Genomic DNA, 17,086 nt, shown 5'->3' with positions numbered 1-17,086 from the left:
AGTAACCCTCGCGAATGAATCGTTCTTTTAAACAGACTCTTTTGAATGATTTAAGCGAATCGATTCGCCACTTGATTCAAACATCGCAAATAGTAGGCTAAATCTACAAAGACTAGAATTGTGAACTTATTATTAATAAATGGCATTGTTATTTGATATTATTAACAAGCCAATTGAAGCAATTATTTTGAATGTTTTGGTCGAACCCATTCACAAAGCGTTCGTAGGCTACTAATAACTTTTTTGTTAAATTACACACTCTGAAGTTTCCAAACCTGTATGAATTTCTTTGTTAAACTGAACACACAAGAAGAAACAAAGCAAAGAAAAAACAAAGCAAAACAAAAACAAAGAAATTGTTACAGAACCTGCCAGGAATTTTCATTTTTGGGTGAACTATCTCTTTAAACTCGAATTGAATCGGTTCACTGAACTGATCATCTGCAAGTATCAATTCACTAAAATCATTTGGACTTCCTAAAGTGCTGGAAGGAGCAGAAAGCCTTTTACGGTTTTATTTCTGTCGACTACTAAATTTGATTATAACTTTTTGTATATATACAAAAAAGGAAGACTTTATTATGTAGCCTATAAAAACACTCCAAAGGGTTATAAAAAATGTAACTAAACTTCAAACTTCTTTAAATAACTACGGTGAGTAAATAGTAGTGTGGTGTATTGACCAGCAGAGGTCCCTGTTTATTGTTGACGGACAAAGCCAGCAGTCATGTAATGATCTCTGAAGAACATGAAGTCATTTATGTATGTTTTTCCTGTTTTAATACAAAGTAAGTATATGTCAGACATTAAAGCAAAAGATCAATAGCACTTGAGCTCAAAAATAGCTACATTAACTCATTGCATGGCATGTTGTTACACTATAGGGTAAAGTCTCACAATGGAAAGGATTTAATGGGATTTTCAGCTAAATTTAAACAGTAATGCAATTATGAAACACAAAACAACCCATTAAATAAAATTAAAAAGTTAACAAATATATCAAACCACTGTATCGGCCAGCAGAATCAAAAACATGTGACAGCTTCCCCGAGTTACCATATATCTCACTCAGAAATACACGGATCTATCAGTTATACAAATGTAAAATACTATACTTAACACACACACACACACACACACCTAAAGGCTAAAGTGATGTCCTGAGGTGATATTTGTTTTTAATGACCCTACAAGTTCGATTAAACCATCAAAATATGCGGAAAATACTTTAAATGAAGAGTTCAGATGCAAAAGCCTCTAAATGCCATTTGAAATGTTCTTCTAAAATGACCATTTTTATCAAGCTTGTATATTTAAGTTCAGTAATGTCACTTAAATGACAATTAATAATCTTCATTGCCATTTAAGTAAAATTACTGAACTTAAATATAAAAGCTTGATAAAAATGGTCATTTTAGAAGAACATTTCAAATGGCACTTAGAGGCTTTTGCATCTGAACTCTTCAAATATTAGGGAAGAGTCTGAAAAGGTAAACTATTAAAAAAATGCATAGAAATCAAAAATCTGAAATCATACTGACTACAACATCATCAGTTTTTAATAAAACTCTTGGTTCTCTCTGGTTTTTGCATGTGTTCATAATTTCACTGTACGACAGCCTGGCCAAAAATGATTTACCGAACATTTTGGCATGTTTCATTGCTTAATCAAAATAAAACAATTGCTTACAATTCAATACAATGTACAACACAACACACAATATGCATACAAAATCTTAAACAGTATTTGAATAAAGGGTGAAGATGTCAACTACACAAGACCAGACATCACATTTTTGGCCACTGCTATTTGACAGCATTTCTGTAATGATAAATTCCAGTATTGTCTCTAATAAATAGTAAACACTTAAGCCACTATTATAAGTGTCAGAATCCTTCACTGTAAGTTGCAGGCTCGTGGCGATTATGATCTCACTTAAAGCCATTTGCTATCATGTAAACTGAGCAATACGATTTGCAAAATGTTTCATTCAGATGTGAGTGTTTTCTGGAGGCACTAGAACGGAGTGTCCATTTGACATCCTTTGACTCCAACAGGGACGACGACGTAACTCCCCTCTTGATATCGAAGCCATCGAGAGCGTATTTCATTCTGAACCTGACAAACAAACACATGATGTATAATCACAAAAACCCAGGAGAGACTTCCCTCAAACCATAACCTGACGTAGGCCTTGTCCACACGGACACGGGTATTTTTGTAACCGGAGTTTTGAAATCCGACCCGGAGACTTCAGAGGTAATAGCAAAACCCGACAAGTGGATCATTGTAATGTGTGATTACAACCCCTTCACACACAGCCAATAAAAAAGGATTCATTTTAGAAGAAAAGTTACATAAAGCACAGCTCAGCTTTACCATAAACACGGGCTCAAATGCAATGCATTTTTATTATTCATCCTTAATTGCTTATTGGCCTTTGAGCGGTCCTCTTGTAATTCCCCAATCTGTTTCTTAATCAAATTAATAAAGACTGGCAAACATGTTTGTCAAGGATTTTATTATCTCCATTCAAACACGAAACTGACTCGCATGCACTTTACATAAATGAATAAGAGCTTGGCTTTCAGCACGTTACTTTGAATTTTGGTGCATATTTTGAATGTTTATGATGTGTGAGAGCTATCAATCAATATCCACTCACCTCCTGGTTCAGGAAACAGTAGAGAACCGCCACAATAAGGCCCTTAAGAAAACCAACGAAAAAGAGAAAGTAAGTGCAAATTGCAGAAAATATTCCTCAGATCAAACATCTTCAAAAATTATTAATCTATCCCTCTTCCTCTCCCTTTCATCTCATATTGAGTGCTTTGAGACAAAAAATGATATGCTTTTAACACAATTTCCGCAGGCCCATATACTTATGCATAATCATGGATGCATATCTGTGTGTTGCGAGGCAGCCGGATCAAATATTAATCCATCAGGAGTGTCGTAAGATTAAAATGCAAGACGGTCCAGAGCTAATGTATTCATCCACGGTAAGAAATTGACTGGCAATGAGTTCATAAGAGAGTTAATCCAGATATTTGCATAGCATATAATGACATCGAACAGCTAACATGTTTTAACCTTTTGTTTAACTGATGTTTGATGATGTTTGTTTAACTTTTTGATTCAGTTTTATATGTTCTGTTGGTTGTATTTTATCCCAGCTTTTATGTAGTGTTAAAAAACTGAAACAGGAAGTGCTTCTGGACCAGTGTTGTTTACATCTTGCAAAATGGTATATATATATATATATATATATATATATATATATATATATGAAGAGTTCAGATGCAAAAGCCTCTAAATGCCATTTGAAATTTTCTTCTTTAATGATGATTTTTTTATCAAACTTGTATATTTAAGTTCAGTAATTTCACTTAAATAACAATTAATAGGTAATTATCATTGCCATTTAAGTAAAATTACTGAACTTAAATATACAAGTTTGATAAAAATCATCATTAAAGAAGAAAATTTCAAATGGCATTTAGAGGCTTTTGCATCTGAACTCTTCATATATATATATATATATATATATATATATATATATATATATATATATATATGTGAGAGAACCTCAAAATAGATGTCTTGAGATATCAAACCTGTCACTGATACAGCATATGCTGCAATCTAAAAACCACCTGCACGATTTACTCATTTTCACATTCGGTTAAACTGACATGTCTGACTAGTCAAGACAAAGAACAGTCTTACTTCAATGTTAGCCTTCAAAGACAGTAATTAGCACTAAAAAATGGACATCACGTACATCATATAATGACTTAAATAAACTTTTACAAGAGGGTTTCATCATTCCTCAAACTCCTGCATGGAATTAATCTTCAAAATTAGTTATCGGCCCTTCAAGAAACTCAATTAGCGTTCCGGCTAACTAAGTCTAATATCTCTAACACCCCAATGTCCATCTTCTGCCTCAACAGATCAGAGGTGAGTATGAGGTCTGCTCTGAGGTGGTTTTGATCAACTCATCGACTGTACCGAGGGGAGCACATCGAAAGACTGGAATACAACACAAGACTTTAAGTGGTCAGAGAAAAGAGGGGATCAAATCCCAGTCCCAGACTAAAATGCATGTTTGAGCTGTTTTAACTGAAAGTAACTAGCAGAGACGCAAAAATTAAAATTTTTGTTTCAAGATGCACACCAGTAATGTGTTTTTCTGACACGTTTAATGTCCTAATTGAACTAAAGTCTAATCATGGCTTAATCTAAGCCCTGTCTGTGAAACCGGGCCTTAATGTCTAAAGGATCAGACGGAAATAAAACACTTTTTGTTATACTGGTTGAAACTCTCTTCACATCCTGATCAATAATAGAGGTGGCCTAGAAGTGTACGTATATCTTCCGTGGCAGTTTCAGGACCAAACAACGTTCGTCTTAATATTGCATTCAATCCGAAGTGGTTTAAAAGAGTCATTTGTTTCTGAATCAGACTATACGGTTCGCTCTGCATGTTTTTGATTCAATAAAAAGAACTGGTTTAGAAGAATCAATTGTTCATGAATCAGACTATGCTGGCTGCGTTTGATAACTTTGAGGACCGACAACACAACGGTTTAATGATCTACAGCAAAATAGAGCAAGCTGTGGTGATAACTAAGTGAATATGCAATTTCTCGCTAGAAATGACATTAGAAGTGGTCAAAACTGTACAGTTACAAAGAAAGTGACCACCAATCAATCGCACTTTTCAGTTCTTTATTTTTTAGCTTAAATATCACAGAATGGAACGCACAGGATTGTGGGATATCAAAGGCAGTGAAGGATACATCAATGCTGCCTTCAAAAATCGATTAGATGAAGGCATTTCAGGAAGAAGTGAAGAATGTGCCTCTCTTTGTGTTTTCTGTTTTTGATTCATTAAAAAGATTTACAAGAATCAATTGTTGGCTAATCGGACTTGCGCTGCAAGACTTTTTAGAAGAGCCAGACTGATATATCGGCAGGCCGATATTAGGCATTTTTCGGTATCGGCAGTTATAATGGCCGATAAATGAATATTTCAAAAATAAAATAAAAATGGACGAAACACGCTTGAACCATGTCATGACTGTTGTGTAGTTTGTCCACCAGAGGGCACTCTACACCGTTCCTGTTGGCAAAACTCGTTGAGTTGGTCACGATACATACATTGCTTGAATAACAATTAAAAGAACATCCACATCAGTTCTCTTGACTCAAATAAGCATGACACAATTTGTGGCCGGCGGAAGTTTCCTTGGCCAGTTATATTGAAAATGTATGTTTTACAATTTGCAGTATGACGTAATCCATTGCTAAATGATGGTTCATCATAGACTAGCTAACCATAAAGCTAGCTAATGCCACTATCATCAGTCTGTTCAGTTGTGACAATAAAAGAAAGTTTCTTTTTAAAATGCATTATCATATTATTTTGGTTAAAACTCATAAATAACTACAAATAACTAATGTTAGGGAAATCTGTTAATGTTTTGTTGTGCCTTTTTGAAATAAAAAATAAAAAAATATATCGGCCGATATATCGGCATATTGGATTTCAAAACCAAAAAATTTTTGTATCGGCCTTCAAAATCCTTTATCGGTCGGGCTCTACGTTTTAGGAAGCGAATGTTTCAGTGCCCTAGAAGGATTTTGCGATTGAGACAGTCCTTAAAATGGCCGACTGATTGAGACGCATCCTCTGAAAATCTGCAGACTGGCTCTGACTTTTGCCAACTAACGTTAGCATCGATGCGCCTAGACTAAAATCGGTGCAGAAATCTGAGTAAAAGTCGAGTAGCCTATAATTCCAGTCTTAGTTCAGTCATTTTACACTCCCGCTGAGGATTGGGTTTAAGCCGTGTTGTGCCGATAGTGGGCTGGATAACCTGGAAGGAGCCCAGACACAGCTCGATGCAAAGCCGCAGGCTCACGCCGAAGTAGTCTGGGAGAAAGCTGAAGACCATGTAATGAGTGCCGAAGAGAGGGATGAGGAGGAGCGTGGACTTGGTCAGTCGTCTGAGGGAAGGAGAGATAAAGCATGGAGAGGAAGAAGGGTAAGAGGTTATTGGGTAGAGCTGGGTGCTTCTGCCGAGTGGATATTATGGATTCAAACGAGTAATAATATTGCAATACTTCCTTTAAAGGAAAAAAGGAAAATTATGTCAACATTTACTCACAATGACTCGTCCCTTTACCTGAAAAATGAATGGGGACAGATGCACCGGACCAGAAAGAATAATAATAAAAAAGTAATCTGTATTTGTAGGCTATATTTTGAGCCCCATATGAAAGATTCGTGTGAAAGAAATCTGTCACTAGGTCATGATGTATGAGGGAAACCATGTTTTGGTATCAATGACGCATCGAATGAGGTGTGTTTGTAGCATTTCATTTTCATTGATTTCTAAAAAAATCAAATAGCATACTGGTGGGTGAGATAATGACTACATTTTTATTTTAAGGTGAACTATTCCTTTAATATTCACAGGTTTCCTCTGCATATGATGTAAATATTCTTAAGTGCATTGTAAACACTGTTAGAAATGTTGTGTTTATAGCTCTATAAATATGCATGAATGAAAACAACAAAAATTTGCGTTGCTAAAATAAAACGCAAATATAATGTATCATTTATAAGAGAATTAAGCCATCATTCTGAGCTTAAAGGGACAGTTCACCCAAAAATGAAAATATATGTACTCGCACTCGATTTCTTTCTTTCATGAAATACAAAAAGAGACGTTTAGTATTCCAAGAAAAGTAGCCCATATTTTATAAGTTTTCTGAAGCCATACAATAGCTTTGTGTGACATTGAAAGTTAATTCACTGAAATACAATGGCACTTTTTAACTATAAATGTAGATGAGGTCCCTCAGTGTGAAACATATTAAAATTTCACTCACAAATCAATGAATGCGTGGTGTTTTACTATGATTGCACCACTGCACACAGTGAAATGTGTTTTAATGCAAAACTGTCAAGTAGTCTGGCAGAAACGCTTAAAACCACCGGTTCTGGAGAGCATCTCTGTCATTCACAGACTTGTGTGAAATCTGCATATTCAACAGCAGCACACACTCATTTATGGCAAACAGACAGAGAGTCTCTTCGTGATAACAGCATTAACAAGACACACACACACATCTCTCTCCAGATAATCAGGTCAGTGCTCTTACACATGCATGAGCAGAAATTTCGTGGAAATGATCCTGATACGTTTGTTCGTTGCTTGGCAACAGCCTACATTTTGGCCAATTAACTATCTGACTTGGCAAAAGAATTGTTTGTGATTGTTGTAAATGTTTCAATTGATTTACACCAAAGAACACCACAGTAATACGGGCCCAAAAAACAAGTTACTACCACAATTACATTTCCCAAAAGATGTACCATGTTTCTGTTTTGTTTTATTGTTAATACTTAAAAACTACCAAAAAGTATAGTATTTTGCACATTGTGAGCTACAGAGGTTGTTACTCGATAGTATTTACTTTTTGAAGCTGTCAGCCCACATTATTTTATCTTTTTTTTAATAATAGTGTTTAACAGCTGAATTCCTGGTGAAAAACTACATTACCCATGATGCTGTAGAGAAAATTAATCAGTGAGTCAATAAAAGAAACACACCTCAAAATATCTTTTAGGCTCCGCCCACTCCCATGACACACTGTGAATAGCGATCTCTCAACGCTTTAAAATACTTTACATATTTTACGTTTATTGAAAAATATGCATACATACATACATATATATATATAGGTTATATATATACATTTGTTTTTATATATACATGATTCGACATTTGTAAATGAGTAGTTTTATATTTCTCCAATGTTTTTAATTTGATTATGCTGTTTGCAATGCTTCATGGGATTGTAGTCTTTACCTTTATATTTTTGTCTGATTTTCAAATACTTTTTTGCTTCAAATTTAGTTTTGCAATGTTGTGATTCTGGTTGGCTTAGTTCAAGGCTTATAACTCTTTAACAAAAACTTTTAAGAAAACCCTATGAGAAAAATTAATGTAGAAAAAAATTAAAAAACAGGTCATATGCCACTGACGGTATTATAATATAACAAAACATTATGGTAAATGTCTTTTTTACTGAATGTACCATATAGCCGTTTTACATTAATTATTAATTAATTATTATTATACCATGGTATTTATAGGGTACAACAGGGTATTAAGGGTATTAAGGGTATTTATAGGGTATTAAGATGGTAATTTTGCATGTTCAAAATACATGGTAATGAAATATGGTCTATTGTGGGCAGTGTTGTTATTGTGAAATACAAGTAAAACTATAACTATTAAAACTAGTTTTCATTAATTGAAATAAGGCTGAAATAAAAACTAAATCTAAATGTTTTTTTTTAATGTTGAAGTATTAAAATTACAACTAAAACATACATAACATAACATATCTACACACATAACATATCTACTAAAACTTTAAAACTAAAAAATTAAAAATAAAAGCTAACTCAGAAAATATGAATAGTATGTGTTATCTATTAAAATACCTAAAACTGCAAACATTATTGTATTGTCATGCTCTCTGCCGGTCTCTACGGGGGAAGCGTACAGTAGAGATCATGTGGGAGCGGCTGAAAGAACAAAAGCACACTTAGAAAGCTTCAAAGGATCCTAGCAGTGATGATGATGCGTCGAGCGCCGTATGGGAACACGATTCTATTTCCTGTCGGCATGCGAGGTTTGCTTCAGCGTTACATCTGTGGTGCTTATCCAAGGATCTCAAAGTCTCACTCCATGCATTTCATTAGCACATCCCTGGAGTTCAAGTGTGTTTACAAGATTTCTAAGAGCAACTTTTGCGAAACATCCGATCTACTACTCATATTTCACTAGTATCCTCCACTGCCTATGATATCCCACAATCCTGTGCATTATCGCTACATAATTTCAATATATTCTGACCCTTACATTGATTTTCATTGGCCATTCAGTCATATTAAATTATGTGCATCACTTGAATGCAACCAGAAAATATAGATGTAACTATATAAGTTTTAAGAGACCTGACAAAATATTTATTTACAGCACAGTTCTGCAGTTGATGGAAAAAATAAAGTTAAAAGAAGTAGGTTTCAACTTTCTCTTCTGAGAAATAAACATTGTAATTATTAATTTTTGCTGTTTTCAATCAATAGACAAAAAAACAGTTACTTCACAATAAGGTTGTATATGCTTTGCATAACTTTTTTTTTGTTGCATATATTATATATTGAAATATATTGCATAAATATTTTTATTTTATTTTTTTAGATGTTGCAATATTTTTGCAGCATTTATTAATCTAGTTTAAAGTTAACATCCAAAAATGCTGCAATATTAGTGATGTGTGTGTTAACTAAAAATACAACTATTAAAAACCTTTAGCAGTAATTGAAATAAAGCTGAAATACAATATTAATATTACATGAAAATGTTAAAAATATTTATATTTTGGAAATGAGTTTTAGAAATGTTGCCTTAAGGCAAGTAACCAAAATAAATACGTTGAAGTACTAAAATGACTAAAACTGAAATAAAAAATAAAGCTGAATAGAAATATTTTTTGTTGAAATGGTGATACTTTTCAAGGAATTACTTTTCGATTCGATATTGAATAGAAAGTAAAGTTATTTACATTTATTAAAGTATTTATTAAACAGAAATCTGTTGAAAAAGTCTTCTTTTGATCAATTGAATGTATCCTTGATGAATAAAAGTTTTAAAATTCTCTTTTTAAAGCTCTCAAATTGTAAAGCTCTCACCGCTATCAATCCCACAATCCCTCAGGCCACTCATCTCCCAGAGAGAGTGAATTGAAATCACCCACTTATCTCCACACACGCAGCTAGTGTCCCTTCAGTGTGTGTGTGTGTGTGTGTGTGTGTGTGTGTTCTGTTACAGGCGGGCATGTACCTGTACTGAGACGAATTGTTGAATTGGATCAAGCGAGGGTTCAGTTTCTGCACCAGAATCCTGATAACGTTCATGAAGAGAAGGAAGTTCACCTGGTTGGGCAAACATGAAACAAACATGAAAATAACTGTGTGTGAGTCCCTTCATTCATACATCCATGTCCTCGTGCATTATCTTACCCCTATGGATACTAAAATGGGACCCTTGAGGATCCACCAATAAGGAGAATCTTCATTTATGTCCCAGCACCTGAACAAAAAAAAAAAAGCACAGGTCCCTAGATAGACAACATCAATGTCTTATGGTGTGTTCACTCCGAACGCAAATTTGCACGAGTGGATTACATACAAAAATCAATGCAAAGACGCTGGGCGTCGCGAATGACGCGAATAGAGTCATGACGTCACTTTGTAGGACAACTCGGACGCTAGCGGCGCATGGGTTCCCTCGGTCGAAAAGCAATGCATTTTCCCCATAGACTTTTGGAAAATTGCAAAAAATAAGATCTGTGTTTAACAAAGAGTTGTGACCCTTACACGTTTTGTCTATCAAGATAATCTGTACAAGTTAATCCAAAATTCATATATTTTGAAGACATAGATCTAAAATATTTCACCTCTGTTCACCACAGACCTTATTTCAGGTGATTTTAGCAAAAACCCATTCAAAAATCCCATAGGCTTTAGGGCGAGGGAAGCGGAAGTGCTAACATGCTAACTCACTTCCACGTTTTGGCCTGCGAAACTCTCGATTTGACTCTCTATTTGCGTTCGGTGTGAACACACCATTAAAGGGATAATTCACTTTGAAATCAATTTTTGATATGTTTTAGCTTACTTCAAGGGCATCAAAGATGTAGGTGTCTTTGTTTCCGCAGTAGTTTCAATTTTGATATTTTTAGGTCAAACCGTTCTTGTCTGTCAGTCATATAATGGAGGTCTATGGTCACCACCTCAAAGAGGATGCACAGAGAAGTCCAAATTAAACATGATTTAATGACTCGTAAATGTAAGTACACATTGATGGCCTAAGACACGAAACGAGCGGTTTGTGTGAGAAAACGAACAGTATTTATATCGCATTTATATCACAGCCACAAAGGGCCTCAGATCACTTGGACGTGGCAGTAGTTACAAGAGGTAAAAACGATATAAATACTGTTCATTTTCTCACACAAAAAGCTTGTTTCGTGTCTTAGGCCATCAATGTGTACTTACATTTACGAGTCATTAAATCATGTTTAATTTTGACTTCTCTGTGCATACTCTTTGAGGTGGTGACCATAGACCTCCATTATATGACTGACAGACAAGAAGGGATTGACCTAAAAATATCAAAATTGAAAATACTGCAGAAACAAAGACACCTACATCTTGAAGTATCCCTTTAACAGGTAAGATGCAATGAAGCAGTAAATGATAAAACCCATTGCTTTATAATAAGTGCATCATCTGTGACAGAATGTAGATTGAAAACATCAAGCCGGTGAGATTAAGTCTTGAAGTGTGCGTTTGGCATCGGGGGCTTGATCAAATCCCTCACGAGAACCACTACTTAAAGGTAGAGATCAAACGTGCAATTACTCTGTGTCCTCAAAATACACTCTAGAGCAGATCCAGAGGACGATGCAGACCACAGGAACACCTGGAGAAAAGACCAAAGAGAGACAAAAAGATGACGCTGTTAATGCAATGTTGTTCAATGCAACGCTGTACAAAAGCATGGATTATATACCGGTGCTATTATTTTCAATTAATGATGAGGAGGGACGCTAAACTGGGTCAAATTGAGAATTCTTTGGGTTTAAACATTGGTGGAAACATTTGAGATACTGTAATATAACACTGTGCTAATGGGATAATGGTGATGGTACTGAAATATTAAATGCCTTTTAGTTAAATTACCAAAAGTTGGCATGATCCCAAAATTAATAATTTAAGCAATTATGAAAAATAGACAGCATTCATGAAAGTATTAAACATATTTGCACAAGAAAAAGGCCATTTTCAACTCCATATTTCTAAAACTGATAATGAGGTTTGGAATCCATTTAACTTTCCTAATGTGATGCAATACAGGATATTCAATGAGGAAAAACTTGATTTATTACTTCAGGAATTGATTTATTACTTCAGGAATTGATTGTAAAAAGACTGATATACCAGAATGTAACTCTTTAGAATAACACGCTCCGAGGAACGTGTATAAGAGCGAGAACATGGATTTGTACGTCTCTATGCATCTCTACTGCTTCTACAATGTCATTTGAACTGTTTGTTCGTTCAATTGCCTGCTGAAATCAAAGACGACGGAGGTGCCAATCACGAGAGATGTTCTGACACTTCTCAGCCCTCTCAGGGTCCCACACGCCAGAGGGGAGCGAGACAGACAGAATATAAATGGAAATTGAGAAAAAAGAACAACAGAAAGATCATGCTGTACTTCTCTGATTGGAGTCGCTGAGAATATAATGGCTGTGAAGATGAGAAAAATAATAGACTACAGAACCATAAATGATGATAGATCAGAGTAAGAAGTCAAGAAATAAGGATCATAATGTACAGTCAGTTGGTCATTACCGAAAAAAAATAATAAAATGCCAGACAACGTGATCACAAAGCACATGAATTAATCTCTACTGTACATACAGTACCATTCAAAAGTTTGGGGTTGGTGAGATTTTTTTTAATGTTTTTGAAATAAGTCTCTTATGCAAGACTGCATTTATTAGATCAAAAATAGAGCAGTGTTGTAAAATATTATTACAATTTAAAACAATTGTTTCCTGTTTGAATATATTTTAAAATGTAATTTATTCCTGTGATGAAGCTGAATTTTCAGCATCATTACTCCAGTTTCAGTGTCACACGATCCTTCAGAAATTAAACATTTCTTCTTCTTATTATTATTATTATTAATGTTGAAAGTGGTGCTTAATATTTTTATGGAAACCAACGTTTTTTTAAATGAATAAAAAGTTCAAAAGGACAACATTTATGTGAAATATAAATCTTTTTTGTTTTTTATAAATGTCTTTACTGTCACTTTTGATCAATTTAATGCAATCTTTCTGATGCCAAACTTTTTAATGGTAGTGTCCCTTTCTATGCATTATTGTGAAAGGTGATGTGTAAATGTTTTCTGTATTTTGTTTTCTGAGGCAAAAACAAAATTGGACCTCATTGACTTTCATTGTATACTTTTTTCAAACTATATTATTCTTTTGAACTCTTTTCCACCGATGAGTGACACAGACATTATTCTTAAACGCTAAATGGACTTTCAATGGAGCAACAGAATTCAGAAATGAATTACATTGGAATTTCATTGGAAATATCTTCATCTGTGTCCTGAAAATGAATGAAAGTCTTACAGGTTTGGAATGACATGAAGCTTTGTAAATGACTACAGAATTTTCATTTTTGGGTTAACTATGAATTACTTAATTTTAAAGTCTATAAAATATTATATTAAAGTGCTAACAAAATATCGAGACAAACCTAACCTAGATTCCCTTCTGTTCCTTAAAAGGAGTAGTTCACTTTTAAAAAAACTTTTGCTGATAATTGACTCACACCCATGTCATCCAAGATGTCCATGTCATTCTTTCTTCAGTCGAAAAGAAATTAAGGTTTTTGATGAAAACATTCCAGGATTTTTCTCCATATAATGGACTTCAATGGGGTCCAACCGGTTCAAGGTCCAAAAGATAGATTCAATGCAAACTATAAACTGTTCAAAGGGCTTTAAACGTTTCCAGACGATGAATAAGGGTCTTATCAAGCGAAACGATCGCTCGTTTAATAAATAAATAACAAAGTTAAAGTTTTATAAGCTCAAATGCTCGCCTTGCTCTGTTCTGTGATGCACGTTCGTGACTCTCCTGTTCGAACTCGTTTATCAAAATGAATGATGTCATTTGGTTCATTCAACGAACAAAATGAACAAACTGACTCGGGAAAAGATTTGTTTTTGATTTGATTTGCATTGAAACTGTCTTTTGGACCTTAAACAGTTTGGTCCCCATTGAAGTTCATTATATGGAGAAAAATGCTGGAATGTTTTCATCAAAAACCTTAATTTCTTTTCGACTGAAGAAAGAAAGACATGCACATCTTGGATGACATGGGGGTGAGTAAATTATCAGCAAAAGTTTTTTTTAAAAGTGAACTACTCCTTTAATAACTCACATAGTCAACACTTATAAGATAAAAGTCATCTGTGAGGGCGAGAGGCAGGAGTGTGTGAGAGGACAGGGACAGAGATATGAGAGTCTCACCCCAGCCCAGCAGAGCGAAACGCCACAGACAGTGGCGGCTGCGCTGGAAAGCAGAGACCAGCAGTGAGTTCAGATACACGGCTTCAACCAGCAGCCAGAAGAAATTAGTCATGACGCAAAAATGACAAAACACCACAGATGCCTTACAGGCTGCCTGCAGAGAGAGAGAGAGAGAGAGAGAGAGAGAGGACAGCGAGAGAGAGACACTCTGAGAATAATAAAAAAGGGCAAGGTGGCAAAAAAACTGGAGTGGAAGGAGATAAGCAGAGGGAGAAAGTATGAACTCAGCAGGAAGTAGAGGAAGATGAATATTTCTACTTTTAAAAAATGAACACAGCTATGGAGGACTCTGGAAGAAATCAGTACAAAAGTACAAAACAGGGTCTAAAACTCTTATACAACTTGAAATTATTTGGTGCTTCAGTAAGAAGTTGATCAAAATGAACGAATCTTTTTTCGTGTCATTTGGTTCATTCAACAAACAAAATGAACGGAAAAAGATTTGAGTTCGAACAGGAGAGTCACGAACGCACATCACAGAACAGAGCAAGGCGAGCATTTGAGCTTATAAAACTTAAACTTTGTTAATTATTTTTATAAATGAGACCCTTATTCATCGTCTGGAATCGTTTAAAGCCCTTTGAACAGTTTGCAGTTTGCACTGAAAGAGTCTTTTGGACCTTGAACCGTTTGGTTCCCATTGAAGTCCATTATATGGAGAAAAATCCTGGAATGTTTTCATCAAAAACCTTAATTTCTTTTCGACTGAAGAAAGAATGATATGGACATCTTGGATGACATGGGGGTGAGTAAATTATCAGCAAAAGTTTTTTTTTTTAAAGTGAACTACTCCTTTAATGTGTTAATTCCTTCCTCAATTTTTCTATATAAAAAATGTTAAGAAATACACTCAGAAATATTATCAGTAAAGCATAGCAAAAAACATCGTCTGCAGTCATTGAGGAAATAAAGTGGTGTGTGTGAAGTACTCTTCACAGGAAACAGCATTGATGGTGTGACAGACTCACCGTAGTGAGTGTGCAGTGATCCGTGTCGTCACTGGAGAACAGCGTAGCATCTTTGATAAAAACAGCCACAGATTTTAGGATGAAGGTGAAAAACAGCTGGACGTGGATGTAGTTTCGAGCACAGCGTAATCGCCTATAACACAAACAGCATGATTTTAAATATATAATTGTAAGGAATACAATCTTCTTCTAGTGTTACAGTAACTACTTTGAGACTAGTAGTTACTAGTCTCAAAAATAAAAATAGCTAGATATATGCTAAAAGTTACTCACAAAAGAGACTAGCTATATTTTTACAGTACTGACTAATCAGCAGCGGGTTTGAGAGGTTTTTTTTTCAGTCCACCAAGCACAGTACCTGAAGAGCAGCAGTATTATCACAGCAACAGAGAGAGAGAGCAGCGACACTCCATAACCAACAGTGTAGATCAGTTTCACAGTGGCAAAATACAACTCCTAAGGGACAAATGAGCACAAATCAATTAAATCTACATGTATTTTCAACTAAATTACATTTTCAGTTTACAGAGTTTGTTTAGAGTGAGTGAGTTTTTGAGTGAGTGAGTGAGTTTGAGTGAGTGACTGAGTGAGTGAGTGAGTTTTTGAGTGAGTGAGTGAGTTTTTGAGTGAGTGAGTAAGTTTTTGAGTGAGTGACTGAATGAGTGAGTTTTTGATTGAGTGAGTGAGTGAGTGACTGAATGAGTGAGTGAGTGACTGAGTGAGTGAGTTTTTGTGTGAGTGAGTGAGTGAGTAAGTTTTTGAGTGAGTGACTGAATGAGTGAGTTTTTGATTGAGTGAGTGAGTGACTGAGTGAGTGAGTGAGTGAGTTTTTGTGTGAGTGAGTGAGTTTTTGAGTGAGTGAGTGAGTGAGTGAGTGACTGAGTGAGTGAGTGAGTTTTTGTGTGAGTGAGTGAGTGAGTGAGTAAGTTTTTGAGTGAGTGACTGAATGAGTTTTTGATTGAGTGAGTGAGTGAGTGACTGAGTGAGTGAGTGAGTTTTTGTGTGAGTGAGTGAGTTTTTGAGTGAGTGAGTTTTTGAGTGAGTGAGTGAGTTTTTGAGTGAGTGAGTGAGTGAGTGAGTTTTTGTGTGAGTGAGTGAGTTTTTGAGTGAGTGAGTGAGTTTTTGAGTGAGTGAGTGAGTGAGTGAGTGAGTTTTTGTGTGAGTGAGTGAGTGAGTTTTTGAGTGAGTGAGTGAGTTTTTGAGTGAGTGAGTGAGTGAGTTTTTGAGTGAGTGAGTGAGTTTTTGAGTGAGTGAGTGAGTGAGTGAGTAAGTTTTTGAGTGAGTGAGTGAGTGAGTGAGTGAGTTTTTGTGTGAGTGAGTGAGTTTTTGAGTGAGTGAGTGACTGAGTGAGTTTTTGAGTGAGTGAGTGAGTGAGTGAGTTTTTGTGTGAGTGAGTGAGTTTTTGAGTGAGTGAGTGAGTGAGTTTTTGTGTGAGTGAGTGAGTGACTGAGTGAGTGAGTGAGTGAGTGAGTGAGTGAGTTTTTGAGTGAGAGAGTGGGTTTTTGAGTGAGTGAGTGAGTGAGTGAGTAAGTTTTTGAGTGAGTGAGTGAGTGAGTGAGTGAGTGAGTGAGTTTTTGATTGAGTGAGTGAGTGAGTGAGTGACTGAGTGAGTGAGTGAGTGAGTGAGTGAGTTTTTGTGTGAGTGAGTGAGTTTTTGAGTGAGTGAGTGACTGAGTGAGTTTTTGAGTGAGTGAGTGAGTGAGTGAGTTTTTGTGTGAGTGAGTGAGTTTTTGAGTGAGTGAGTGAGTGAGTGAGTTTTTGTGTGAGTGAGTGAGTGAGTGAGTGAGTGAGTGAGTGAGTGAGTGAGTTTTTGAGTGAGAGAGTGGGTTTTTGAGTGAGTGAGTTT

General features: G+C 35.5%; 1 protein-coding gene across 2 annotated transcripts in view; it reads right to left on the bottom strand.

Moving 5' to 3' along the window:
• Positions 1-1,413: 1,413 nt before the first annotated feature.
• The window catches only part of ghrhrl (growth hormone releasing hormone receptor, like), a 31,729-nt gene continuing 16,056 nt past the window's right edge, over positions 1,414-17,086 (bottom strand). The window contains exons 5-13 of one of the 2 annotated variants that reach the window (XM_039651537.2): positions 15,599-15,696; positions 15,241-15,373; positions 14,213-14,366; positions 11,517-11,577; positions 10,113-10,182; positions 9,934-10,025; positions 5,887-6,016; positions 2,667-2,708; positions 1,414-2,119 (exon numbers count right to left, since the gene is read on the bottom strand). In XM_039651537.2, the coding sequence (XP_039507471.2) occupies positions 2,018-2,119; positions 2,667-2,708; positions 5,887-6,016; positions 9,934-10,025; positions 10,113-10,182; positions 11,517-11,577; positions 14,213-14,366; positions 15,241-15,373; positions 15,599-15,696 (882 nt within the window). In that variant the 3' untranslated portion in view covers positions 1,414-2,017. The remainder of the gene's footprint in view (positions 2,120-2,666; positions 2,709-5,886; positions 6,017-9,933; positions 10,026-10,112; positions 10,183-11,516; positions 11,578-14,212; positions 14,367-15,240; positions 15,374-15,598; positions 15,697-17,086) is intronic. The other variant, XM_039651538.2, reaches the window with a different exon arrangement.

Source organism: Pimephales promelas, chromosome 20 (genome assembly GCF_988280905.1).
Source record: "Pimephales promelas chromosome 20, fPimPro1.hap1.1, whole genome shotgun sequence".
Classification (NCBI taxonomy): Eukaryota; Metazoa; Chordata; class Actinopteri; order Cypriniformes; family Leuciscidae; genus Pimephales; species Pimephales promelas.
The sequence above is the reverse complement of the archived record's forward strand: the minus strand, read 5'-3'. Positions and strand labels throughout refer to the sequence as shown.